We start from the raw sequence: 13,785 nt of genomic DNA on the forward strand, positions 1-13,785 counted from the left end.
CTTTCTAAAACACCAGTGTGAATGTAATTTAGACTCTTAGTGTAAAGAGTCTTAGACTCTTACTTTAGACAGTATACCACTATAAAGAGGGTTGAGTCAATTCACTCTTTCCTGAATAAAGTTTTCTTAGTTAAGAACATGGGTTGGAGCTCTTAATTTTGAACTCTCAAAGTGCATTATATAGAAAAAGATGTAACTTTAAAATGTACAAAATAATCTTTTTTTTTTCCACAAGTCTTCATTTTTCTTTTTTGTGTAAATATCGCAATAAATATTGTATCGTGGAGATATTATCATACTGTGGGTTTTTGATATTGTTACATCCCTACTAATGAGTAAAAAAGATGCACACACAAGTTTATGGTTCAGACATTCAAATCCAAAATTATTTCCGTTTATTTACACATTCAAGCAATGATAATACACATTTGGATCAGGCCACTTGGTGGCACTCCTACCCAAACTTTGCCTATGAGTGATTTCAATAAAATGCTTTGTTTATAACATCTTACGTTATGAGCATCTTTGCAGACTCTTTAAATCTTTGAAAATTTCTTTAAAGCCAGTCATTCAGTCAGATTAAAACCGACCATGTTAGCCAGCCCTAGCCATTTTTAGGTATCTATCATATTCTCCATAGATGTGCAATTTGACCACTGATAAGCAGTATTCCAGAAATACGCGTGTCCTTTGTAGGTAGACATAAAAGCCACTTGTTTAACCTTCCTTCTTGTCTCACAGACATTCGACTGAGGGTGCGTGCAGAGTACTGTCAGCACGAGTCGGCTCTACAAGGAAATGTCTTCTCCAACAAGCAGGAGGCACTGGAGAGGCAGTTTGAGCGGTTTAACCAGGCCAACACCATCCTCAAATCCCGTGACCTAGGTTCCATCATATGTGACATCAAGTTCTCAGAGCTGACCTACCTGGACGCCTTCTGGCGGGACTACATCAACGGCTCACTATTGGAAGCCCTGAAGGGCGTTTTCATCACGGACTCTCTGAAGCAGGCAGTGGGCCACGAGGCTATTAAGCTGCTGGTGAACGTGGATGAGGAAGACTACCAAGCTGGCAGGAGGAAGTTGCTGAGGAACCTGGTAGCGGGAGGTGCCGGTGCTGGTGCAGGGACGGGGAGCAGGGAGGGTCCCTTGTCCTAGTGGTGGGATTGACTCGGTAAGTGGAGGAAAGTCAGAGAGACCCTGATGAGAGATTGGACACTAATGAGAAGGTGTACATGGGGGATGTGAGGAATGTAAACAGAGAGGAAGAGACTCTTCTAAAAGAAAGATACCCTACAAGAGGCCGGGATTTGCATCTTGAGCAAATGTGGATGGAAAGAGGTGTTAAAAGTGTTCTGGAAAGTTACGTTATTTCTGTTTTATTTTGAGTATCTCAAGTTGTGGAAATAAAAGATGAAGGGGGAAGTAGCGGACAAAGAAGGCATTTAGTTTCTTTTGTCTTTATTCTTGAGTAAGTGACACTAATGCTTTTGTTTTTAGGCTTGTGTGAATTAGTTTTTTCTTTTTTGTGCTACATTTCCATTTAAGTCTTGTTGCACAACCATTTGCTCTTAGTGAAATTCTCTCGGTTAAATGAAATGTGTTCGCCTCAAAGTTTAACAAAGAGGACAGGTTGCATAAGGTTTGATTGACTGATTTGCCTTTAAAGCGTCACATTGCTTCAATTCATTATGGAATAATTCCCCTGTCAATGTTGTCTAATCATCCATGTGAACTTGCATAAGCAGAATCTCAGTTTAAGCAGTTTTTATGAAAAATCACACAATCTTCATCGCACACTGCAACATTGCACTTCACTTTGGATTTGTGACATTTTCCATTGTTTCATCACTAAAGTTATTGCACAATTGGGTTCGTTTTAGCAAATTCACAAGGGGACGTAGACCAACTCCTGAACATTATGAAGCATGGAGAATTGGTTTTCAGAATGGTTTGTGATATGCTTTGTTGCAGCTTGTGTTTTGATGCATGTCCCTGTAATTTTCTTTTGGTTATGGGAAAAATCCTAATGTTCACTCTTGTTTGAATTTGCAACTTACTATGTGCTCTTTGTCCAGAATTGTCCAAAAAGATTAAGATATTTAGGCTCTCTAGGCCTATTAATATCCATGTTTGGACCAACTTAGCTCTGAAATTAATCTTCATTGTTTGTTATTGGTTGAATTTCTGGGCAGAGCGTTAATTGCATCACTAATGGTATAATACAGAGAAATGCCTTTGTAAAGTTGAAATGCATGTGATGGCAGTATTTGATTAAGGCATTGTATTTTCCACAAAGGTACAAATTGGCTACTTATGTTCAGTCCAAGAAAAAATGATTAGGTAGTTCTGATTTGTACTGTTATCGCTAGTTTAAAATGTGATCTCACTTGGAAAAATGCAGTACACGTGATGGAAACTAAACTTTTTTTTTTTTTCATGTCTCATGATTTTGGGGTGCTCGATAATGGCAGATTTTAATGTGATATTTATAATTTTCACTTATTTGAATTCGAGCAAATGTGTCCTGAGAAACGGCCTCTGCCATGGTTTATTTGTGGAAATAATCTGCTGTAACGTCTGTCCAACAAGTCTTGAAAGATGACACAAAATGTGCCAACCTGAAGCGCAACCTGTGTTTTAACATGACTGAAGTGAAAGGAAAAATGCTTGAGCAACATGCAATCGCAGGAAGATGTATAATTTGACTGACTTTAGATGTTTTTGCTATACTTTTGAAATACCAAAGCTGTTCCCAGACATTCATTCTGTCTTTAATCTCTCTCTTATTCATTCTCTCCTCCATCTGTTAAGATGTATTGAAACTGTTGAAATATTGAAAGAAAATTGGTGACTTGTGGGGTGAGTGGAACAGACGTTTAGAAAAGTTAGCTGTGGATCAATTACTGCTATTATTATTATTATTATTATTATTATTATTATTATTATTATTATTACAGAAGGAAGAAAAGCATTTTGTAATGTTTTCCTAATGGAACTAAACAAAGTTACAGACTGGTATCTATTATATAGGTTACATGTTCTATTGATTGTGTTCAAGTGTTTGTCTTTATATCTTGCATGTATATGACATTGATCCCCTTAAATATCACACAGTGACAATTGAGCTGTGGTCTGTAGATTTGAGATATCTAGACATTTCTAACCTTTTTTATACTTTGTTTTTCATAGAGAAAGAAATGGGATTGCTACTTTTTGGAGAGGTGAGATGAGTATTCTCAAAAGTGACACAGTAGAACAGATGAAGACGGAGCACTTTATTTTTTACTCTCTCTCAAGTATTTCACCTATTGTAACCATATATAGTAATACACCATTCCAAAATGTAGGAGACGTTCGGCATCATCGGCCATCTGTCGCATTATGACTCTGATTTTCGAATAATTTTATTTTTGTTGACCATGCCGGTGGTTGTGTTAAGTGAAATATTTACGTGCAAAATAGACAGCTGGTTCATTCAATGTCTGTACAAATCAATAAAACAAACTGAAAAATACAATCTGTTGCAGTTTCTTTCTTTTTTTTTAACATAAATCCTGTTGGCAACACATTTATTGACCAAATGTATTTGTATAAACCTTAAAGTGTCATTTTATGTATACTGAAATTTCAAGTACTTTTCCTTCAATGCAAAACCTGGCTCTGTGGCATCATCAAAATACAGCTCTGGCCTAGCAAAATTCTCAACCAAAAGTTGAGAAGATCACTCAGTAGTTAAGAAACTGCAGTTCTGTACAAATCTAGAATGTGGTTTATTATCACCTCAAAGTCCATTAGTATTCATATTTGTCTCCATGGCAGTTACTTATGCTGAGTTTCAGTGCCTGGTTTTGAGCCAATCATCTGAATCTAAATTTTGTTTAATTACTCTGAACAATACTGTTTAGCTGATGGCACCAAAAAATGCTCTTCACTACCGGCCATACTTCATTGTAAAAAAAAAAAAAGGCAGACAATGGAAAATTTAAGTGCACTTCATGATTTTAAGAGCACTCCAAAAATTGAGCTTTCAGAAAATGTCTACTTTAGTACATTGATATATTTGCGTTTTAAATGTTGCTTGCAAAATATGCAATGAAAAAAGATGACAGCAGAGGCTGACAGGGCCATGCTAACTAACCAAACCTTTCCACAAATTGGAAGTGGCACATAGTATTAAGGACCGTTTCCACCACTGAATACAAAATAAAAAAGGCTATTGGGACTTTATCTCACAATTCTGACTTTTTTTCATAGAATTGTAAGATATAAACTCGCAACTAAAGTCAAAAGTGCGTGATATAAATTCGCAATAAACTTTTTTTTTCTTACAAATGGGGTTTGTATCTCTCAATTCTGACTTAACTCACAATTGTAAGTTTATACCTCGCAATTCTAAGTTTATATCTTGCAGTTCCGACCTTAATTCTCAGACTTGCCTTATTTCTTATTGCGACGTTATAACTTGTAACTGTGAGTTTGTATCTCATAATTCTGAGAAAAAAGTCATAATTGCAAGTTTGTGACATGAAATTACAATTGCGAGATTGTTTATATCTCACAATTCTGACTTTTCGCAATTTTGACTCTCAGAATTATGAGATTTAAACTTGCAATTCTGAGAAAAAGTCAGAATTGTGAGTATTTCTCCCAATTCTGACATAACTCACAATTGCAAGTTTGTATCATGCAATTCTGAGAAAAAAGTCACAATTGTGAGATTTAACCTTGCAACTGCAGAAAAAAAACGTTGCAGTTACCTTTTTTAGGCTTCCATAGCGTAGAGCACCATTAAAGTCTGTGTAAAGCAATATTAAATATGTGTTCTGAGTTTGTCACACCACAGAAAAATGTGAGTCATAAAAAAACCCACCAATAGGTATAATGTACATTTAAAATTTGACAAGGCATAGCTAGCTCGAAAACTGTTGGCTGTGGTAACGGTAACTTGAAGTGCCGCTTCAAGTTGAACAAACCTATTATAGTGTTAAGGGAGGGCCATGCTCAGTGCATAATCGAGACATGATTTCAGACCCACGCATAAAATCCTGAACAAAAATATGGTGAAAAACTGTTAACGGTCTAACTCCACAATTCAGTACTACATAGTTCACAGTCTTTGTAATGTGTTTCAGCAATACATTTCTAATATTTATAATGTGTTTAGAAACTGACTTGATATCAGCCCCTCGCAAAAAAAATAGTGTTACCAAAGATGTCTTCACTCTTTTTTGGCTTTTCTTTTCTTGACAAAAACTTTTAGCAATGCTCTTCCCATCAAGACCAAGAACAGGAAAACTACTGTTACCAAACTCAGTATCAGCATTAATACATCCACGCAGTAGTAGGAATACCATGGAAGCTTGTAGGATTCAGTGCGCAAGTGTGCCGCACCCTTATGCCTCATGACAAACTCTAACCAAAAGATGGCACTGTCCATTGGCTTGAGCGGAGTGTCACGATGCAGTCTTGACATCCTGCGCATGTTCTTCTGGTATGGTTGATTTTCATTCAGGATGTCCCTTAGGGCTTGTGTTAGGGTATCTACATCCAGGGCTGCGACGTCAAGTACTTGAGCCACACCTCTGGCTTCCAGGCGAATCATGTTGTCAAATTGGTCAAAGATGAGCGGAAGTCCAAGTATCGGAACGCCGTGGTAAATAGCCTCGTAGATTCCATTCGTTCCTCCATGGGTGACGAAAGCTTTAGTTTTAGGATGGCCTAAGAGGTCATTCTGAGGCAACCAGTCCACTATGAGTGTATTGTTCCCCAACGTAGATGGCTTTTCCCCTACATGCCTCCAAATGACCTTTTGTGGCAAGCGAGCAAAGGCTGAGGCGACGACTTCAGATACGTCAGGAACCAGACTTCCAAGCAGCGTACCCAAAGACATGATCACCACCCCGTGGTCTCCAGAACTCTCGACAAACTTCTCCAGATCATCTTTAAGAGGTTTGGATGGTTTGCATTGAAAGCCTCCAATGTAGACTACATTGGGCATAGTTGGACGAGGAAACTCGAATACAAAATCGACTCGCATGAGCCACAGATCTGCTCCTTGGATCAGAGCATACACATTGGTGTTTGGGTCTATGTATTCGCTGACAACTCCTTGATAAAGAGGCCTTGTGAGCAGGTGGTCTATGTATTGGCCGATTCCAAAATGCAAGATATTTTTCATTTTATTTGCAAAGCTCATTTTGTCTGTCACCTTGGATCCGATAGTTGGGATGTAAGAAAGTGGTGAGGGTGCAATTGCAAAGTGCCCTTCTGCATTTGTAATCCATCGTACATTGAACACCATTGGTAGACCCAAGTATTTGCCCAATATGACCCCTCCTGCAAAACCAGGATCAGTTAGCATCAAATCATACTTGGACTCTTTGAGTGTTTTTACAAGGTTTGTATCCTCTAGAATGGTCCTAACCATGTCAGCAGAAGACTTGTGTGATTCTTCTAAAAGAGTAATTACTTCTTTCTGCAGGGCCATGAATGACCAAACAGATCCTTCCCCTCTTTGAATGTCAATGTTTCTTTTAAGAAAGGACGCCATGTACTCAGGGTTCTCCAGGCTGGAGATATGATCGACACGGATGGTGATGGGAGTATAGTGTTTGGTGTTCTCTGGGATGTACCAGCTGTTGGCAGAACGAACAACTGTCAGTTTGTGACCTCGCTGATAAAGCTCTTGTAGCAAAATGTCCATGTTAAGCCAGTGGCTTCCATCCACAGGGTAAACTAGGATCTTCCCAGCCAGGGAAAGTGGTGGAAGACTCCAAAGAAAGGCAACAAGGACAAAGATTTGGGGATGTAGCAGCATTATCTGAAAATATAAGTTTGATTAGTCATTCATTTTGATTGTGAAACACATTGCAGCTCTTGAATTTTTACATTTGTAGGTAATCAAAATATAGCCAATGGAAAAAGTGCTTGTGCTTCCATCCATACCATGTTGTAATTACTGTTATTTCAAAATGACAACACTCGGCGCTATTCACGTCCTCAGACTCGGAGTTATGTGTTTTTATGGCAACACTATCAGAGCCTAAATATGCAGAATCAAGTTCCTATTAAAGGTCCAATGAAGTGCTTTGAAACACGTAGCATTATTCTATGTGTTGATGTAATTTCAACTAAAACAGGAAGGCAGGTTGGGACATATCAAGCAGTGCCACCCCCCTTTTTTAAATAGCCAATAGCGTTTTGTTTATATCACAGCTTGGGCCAGAGCCGTTGAGCTCAGTAAAGCTGCATTTGACAGTGTATGGGAGCCAAAATCTGATCCACATCGCTATAAAATGTACCATTTGTGGAGAATTCAAATGGGTCCGATACGTTTCATTCTCTGGTGATTTGCATGACTTTTTTTTTTTTACCCCAATGGAAAGCATATTTACACTGTCTGAATCATTTCATTTCCCCTATATAGTGCTCTAAGTGCCAATCACTGTACAGAAAATACAAATTCTGTGAACAAGTGACCGATTTCAGCCGCAGCTTCAGCGTCAGTTTAGGGGGCGGGATGCTTCTGATTCTAGAGAGCATTTTGATTGGACAGAACATTTGATGAGAAGCTGAAGTGCAGGGTGTTGTCATCAAAATCGTTGATTCATATTGGCATAAATTAGAGACTGTAAGTTAAAGCTCTAGCTTACAGATAATCTTAAGGCTAACATATTCATACTACAAGCCAAAAAACTTCAATTTTAATTTCATGCACTTTAAAAAATAAAGGTACTTTATTGGCATTGATGGTTCCATGAAGAACTTTGAAGATCCGTAAAACCTTTCAAAAGCAGAAAAGGTTCTTTTACAGTCGAAAAAGTTTCTTTTTAAAATGTTCTTCAAATCTATGGTATTATTGCAAAAACACCCTTTTACTCTTTTAACCTTAATTTTTAAGAGTGTGGGGCCTTGTCACCAGTGAAATCTGACAGCATAATTGCGGTTTCTTTTGCTCAAATAGCGTTTATTAGTATTTATAAAGTTTTTTAGGCTAGACCAGCCAGTGTACATGCCCAGGCCAGTCCTAAGGGCACAACCGGGACTTCTAACATTCCAAAATGCAGCTTCAAAGGGCTCTAAATGATCCCAGCCGAGGAAGAAGGGTCTTATCTAGTGAAACGATCGGTTATTTTCTAAAAACATTTACAACTTATATACTTTTTAATCTCAAACGCTCGTCTTGCCGAGCTAGACAAGAACCCCCAAGAAACCCATCGTTTTGCTAGATAAGACCCTTCTTTCCTCGGATCGTTTAGAGCCCCTTGAAGTTGCATTTTGGAAGTTCAAACTGGGGGGCACCACCTAATTCTTATATTATACAGAGAGAAATCCTGAAATGTTTTACTGGAAGTAAGCCTATGGGTGGGACTTCCGGTTAATTAATCGCTATAGGGAAATCACAGATAATACATTAAAATAATATGGTAAGACACAGCAATTTGCAATATCAAGCAGCAAAACAAGCTGTTTTGTACAGCTAAAAATAGCTGGACGCGTATTAAAACGGAAGCCAGACCCATAACATAAAGGAAGAAAAAGGTGGACATAACCCATTATAGATGTCTGCACTGGGCACGGCTCTGTGCGACACGACACGACAATCCCCCGACAGTAAACTGATGCCTCGTTTTGTTTATGACGCACTGACACAAAGTTCAAATGATTTTTTTTTTTTTTTTGCGCTTAGTCGCGTCCAGTGTGGACAGCAAACTGTTGCGTTGCAGCGCAAAAATAATCGCGATCGGTGTAGACACGTTTGAAATAAATGTTGGTCCAATATATTGTAATACTATATGTTATGTTATTATTATTTTTTTTTTGTTTGTTTGTGTGTGTGTTCTTCACACACACTTTTTTCCCCTCTCTCATCTATCATTTGCAAGTGGGCTGCCCCCTTTACCCTGTCTAAGAAATTCACTGCACATTGTTTTAAGAGTCCACAGTTGGAACGAGAGAAACTAAAGGTACTAGAGTGCAGCGATCAGCGATAACTAAAACAAATATATGTCCCTGACATGTTTGCTAAATAGATGCGTTATGTAAAGCCTATTCATCTGAGATTACTTTTGCATACCAATGACTTGCGCATCAAAATCTGTGTTCTGGTTAAATAGTGATATGCACAAATATTTTTTAAATAATATAACTGTGGAACTCAAGTATGCATTGCTCTGAATGACATTGTGCAATAGTCTCTATTCTCTGTTTTAGTAGTATATCCATTGACTGAACTGCAAAATGGAACATGCTGAATCATCCAGACAAGTAAAATGAGACACTTTACCTGGTCTTTGGCGATGTCCTGAAGAGAAGTTTTGCAATGATAAAGAATGCCGTAACAGTGCAGTTTTTATTAGCAATCTGGCAGGCAGCCTTGTAAAAGACCAAGCAAAGTCCCTCACTTATGTTTTCATAGTGTTTTTTTTTTCTTTCTTTTAAAAGTAGTGAGCATGGACATCGGACCGCGAACAGCATGAGGTTGAACTTTGGCCCAGAACTGTACTTCCTCTGTGCGTTTATTTAGCGTCAAAGGGGGCTTGATCTGAATCATGTGTTTTGGTGGAAGAAAGAGAGAGAGAGAGAGAGAGAGAGAGAGAGAGAGAGAGAGAGAGAGAGAGAGAGAGAGAGAGAGAGGTAGGCTCACAAACAGATTATGTCAGGGGATTACATACAGAACATTCCATCCTCATTAAAACCTTTAGTTGAATCTAACTCATTAAAACTGACCTTTGAGAAGAAGCATGGAATATTCAAAGGATGGAACCAAAACACATGTTATGGCAAACTGCACATTGTTTCACTTCTGACTCAAGGGATCCAGTAGGAGTGCAATCATGAAGATCTAACATAATATCGAACCAGTCAAAGAGGAATCTTCTTAGAAGCTAAAATTCCTGGTTTTCAGAATCTCAGTTCAATCCAGTAAAATCGTATTTGGGATGGGTATAATGCTCTTTTCACCTCAACAGAGAGAGAGGGGACTTTTAAAATACACAGTCCTTGTGTTAGATATCAGCTCATTGCATTGTAAAAGATTCGTCACTTTCATCAAGATTGCCTTCAGAAATCTTGTAGATATCTTGTGCAACAACATGGGAGATGACTGCTGCTGGATGCAATGCCATTCTCCTCCACTAGAGGGGACAACATTGTCACTTATTTCACTTGGATGCGGGAAAATAGTACAGGACATAAACACAGTCCAAGTAAGTGTGTGTCAACAGGTTATTCTTATTTATATAATAACTTTACTTACTTCAGATGATTTGATGTGGCCAGCATAGAGGCACAGAGGGCATATGGGTAGTGCTTTTACCTCATTTCTGCTTTCCCACCATAAATTCACTTTTTGAGTTGTAGTGTTCTTCTTTACTGATATGACAAAATGTGCAAAGTAAGGTCCAATTCAGTAGTGCAAATACACTAGTAGGCCTAACATTAACAAATCAAATGAAACATGAAAGTAAAATAAAAAAGTAACAGTGTAGAGCAAATTCGAATTAATGGACAAATTCAAATTTGTGTGTGTGTATGTGTGTGTGTGTGTGTGTGTGTGTTTTGGCAATATTGTATCCAGAACAATTGTGCCAATAAAGTACTTTGAAATTAAAATTAATATTAATTGAACCAGGGCTCTTTCTCATTCTCAAATCCTTTGTTAGGATGTTTTATTAATGGAACTTCAGGCGGCAGACTGCGTGAGCACTCGCTTTATAATTAATGCTTAGATGCCCAGCTGAGAGAGAGATAGAAGTAAGTGAATTAAAGAGCAAATTCAACAATATCTTATATCAATGCATTCCATTTTTGATCCTTTTTATTGTTGTTGTACAGTAAAAGGAAAAAAATTACATAAACCTTGCAGAATCTGCAAATTATTAATTATTTTACCAAAATAAGAGGGATCATACAAAATGCATGTTATTTTTATTTAGTACTGACCTGAATGTGATATTTCACATAAAAGACATTCACATGTAGTCCACAAGAGAAAATAATAGTTGAATTTATAAATAATACCCTGTTCAAAATTTTACATAAACTTGATTCATAATACTGTGTTGTTACCTGAATGATTCACAGGTGTGTGTTTTTTTTTGTGATAGTTGTTTATGAGTCCCTTGTTTGTCCTGAACAGTTAAACTGCCCACTCCCCACAGGTTCTTAGGTTTTTCAGCATTTTTGAACCCTTTCCAACAATGACTGTATGATCTTTTCACACTGAGGAGGACAACTGTAGGACACATGTGCAGCTATAACAGAAGATTACATTAAGAGGTGCGTGTGAGGGGTGTAAACTTTTTAACAGAATGAGGATGTTTACATTTAAGGGACTCATATGCAACTATTACAGAAGGTTCAAATGCTCACTGATGCTTCAGAAGCAAAAACGTTGCATTAAGAGCCAGGGGGAAAACTTTTGAAAATAATTAAGATGAAGTACATTTTTCTTATTTTGCCTAAATATCATATTTTTTTCATAGTACTGCCCTTTAGAAGCTAAGAAGCTTATGTTCCCCAGAAGACAAAATAGGTTAAATTTACGCTGATGTTCAAACTGAAAAGGTTTGCTCCCCCTGGCTCTTAATGCATCATGTTTCCTCCTGAAGCATCAGTGAGCATTTGAACCTTCTGTAATAGTTGCATATGTGAAAAGATGGATCTCAAACTCATACAGTCATTAATGGAAATTGGGTTCAAATACACAATACACAAAAATGCTGAAGAATGTGTGGGTCCTGAAGGATTTTTATGAAGAACAGCAGGCAATGTATCTGTTCAAGAAACAGTTGTGGATCATTTTTTTTTTATACTTTATTATGTCTTTTAAATAAAAAGAAGAACATATTCAATACATTTTTACAAAAATAAATATTTCTTTAAAGACATACATTTTCTTTTTAAAGTTATTCCTCATTTTTTTCTCTCAATTTCTCATCCATTTTTTCCCTTTGTGGTAATACCCACCACCCACATAATAAAAAAATTATAAAAAAAAATAAAATAAAAATCAAACCTCATTTACATACATAGACATCATAAAAAAAAAAAAAAAAAAATCAAATATTCATATCAAATTCCTTGTGATCCTCAATTCCAAATAATTTCAATAATGTATATATGTATATATTTTTTTAGCACCAACTAATAATAGTATTTAATCCCATAAAATAATAAACAATAAAATTAAGAGAGCGGGAGGCTTATGTAGAGAATAATTATTAGAATATATTTTATTTATAATAAATACTTTACTTTTAGGGGAGCCCATATCTTTTCAAAAAATACCGTTTTATTTTTTAATTCAAATGTTTTCTTTTCCATAGTACACTTTAGACACTATGTCTAACCAATCGCTTATTGCTGGGGATTCTCGCTTTCTCCAAAACTTAGTTATTACTTTAAAAGCTGTGATTCTCAATATTCTAAATAGATATAACTCATCTTTACTAAGTGACATAGGTTCTATACCTAAAACTAAATTTTGTATTTTTATTATATAAAATTTATTAAACATTTCTTCTATTGCCCGAGTTACTTCTATCCAATATTTTTTTATTATTTTACAAGTATAGAATATATGCAGATAGTGAGCTTTAGATTCACCACAGCTTCTCCAGCATCCTGAAGATAAATTATTATATTTAGAGGATATTTCTGGTGTTATAAAATATCATATAATAATTTTCCAGGCATATTCTTGCCAATATGGTGATTGCGTGGTCCTTAAATTTTCTTTTAGAGTTTGTTTCCAATCATCTTCTGTTATTTTATTACCCAATTCAGTTTCCCATTTTACCTTAATATTGCATAAACCCGCATCCTTAATCTCTTGAAAAATTTTATTTATTTGTCCTATTATGTTATCTAAATTATTAATTTTACTAACTTTAATCATAAAACGCATCAGAGGGTGGATATCATCTAAGGTTTTTACTTTAAGCTCATCTTTTAAATAACTTCTTATTTGCAAATATTTATAAAATAATTTATCTGATAATACATATTTTTCCTCTATGTTCTCAAAAGTCTCAAACTCATTATCTCTGTACATTTGATAAAATCTTTTAAGTCCTTTGCTAGCCCATAACTTAAATACCTCATCAAATTTATTTGGTTTAAAATCTGGATCTCTTGCTATTTCTCTTAAACAAACCATGTCTCCATCACTAATATTCATCACTTTACAAATTCTTCTCCAGCATTTAAAAGTTTCACCTACACAATAATAAATATTGTTTATCTTTATCTTTCTCCCACAAAATATCAACGTACTGATTGTGTCAAGTGACCCGATTTCCATACTTTTCCACTTTGATATATTTTCGTCTTGCATCCAACTCAAAATCGACTTAATTTGGGCTGCATAGTAGTAATACTCCAAATTCGGCAATGATAAACCCCCCATTTCCTTACTATTCTGTAAAAACCTTAAGTTTTACTCTTGGTTTTCTCTCATCCCAAATAAATCTTCTAAAAATATTATGCCACTTTTTAAAGTTACTAGGGTGTATACAAGCAGGAAGATTCTGAAACAAAAATAAAAAAGAAACAGTTGTGGATCATTTAGGTAACGACATAAGAATAAAGTGTATGTAAACTTTTGAACGGGGTCATTTTTATAAATTCAACTATTATTTTTTCAACATCTTTTATGTGAAGTATCTTATTCAGGTAAGTACTAAATAAAAATAACATGCATTTTGTATGATCCCTTTTCTTTTTGTAAATAATTAATATTTTTCAGATTCTGCAAGGTGTATGTAAACTTTTGACTTAA

At 36.1% G+C, this 13,785-nt stretch overlaps 2 protein-coding genes across 3 annotated transcripts in view; one reads left to right on the forward strand and one right to left on the reverse strand.

The window, feature by feature from the left end:
* The window catches only part of dedd (death effector domain containing), a 10,712-nt gene extending 7,193 nt beyond the window's left edge, over positions 1-3,519 (forward strand). Inside the window, exons 5-6 of one of the 2 annotated variants that reach the window (XM_073818564.1) lie at positions 742-1,173; positions 3,192-3,519. In XM_073818564.1, the coding sequence (XP_073674665.1) occupies positions 742-1,157 (416 nt within the window). In that variant the 3' untranslated portion in view covers positions 1,158-1,173; positions 3,192-3,519. Of the gene's footprint in view, positions 1-741 lie in introns of both variants that reach the window. The other variant, XM_073818563.1, reaches the window with a different exon arrangement.
* On the reverse strand, positions 3,263-9,504 carry ugt5e1 (UDP glucuronosyltransferase 5 family, polypeptide E1). The gene is made up of 2 exons (XM_073818562.1): positions 9,289-9,504; positions 3,263-6,822 (listed from the first exon to the last, which is right to left on the reverse strand). Exon 2 carries the CDS (start codon positions 6,817-6,819, stop codon positions 5,221-5,223), a length of 1,599 nt encoding a protein of 532 aa, XP_073674663.1. The 5' UTR covers positions 6,820-6,822; positions 9,289-9,504; the 3' UTR covers positions 3,263-5,220.
* Positions 9,505-13,785: the final 4,281 nt, after the last annotated feature.

Source organism: Garra rufa, chromosome 15 (genome assembly GCF_049309525.1).
Source record: "Garra rufa chromosome 15, GarRuf1.0, whole genome shotgun sequence".
Classification (NCBI taxonomy): domain Eukaryota; kingdom Metazoa; phylum Chordata; class Actinopteri; order Cypriniformes; family Cyprinidae; genus Garra; species Garra rufa.

Excerpts from the sequence above, each read along its gene's own strand:
- ugt5e1 (XM_073818562.1), bottom strand. The coding sequence starts at position 6,819 with ATGCTGCTACATCCCCAAATCTTTGTCCTTGTTGCCTTTCTTTGGAGT.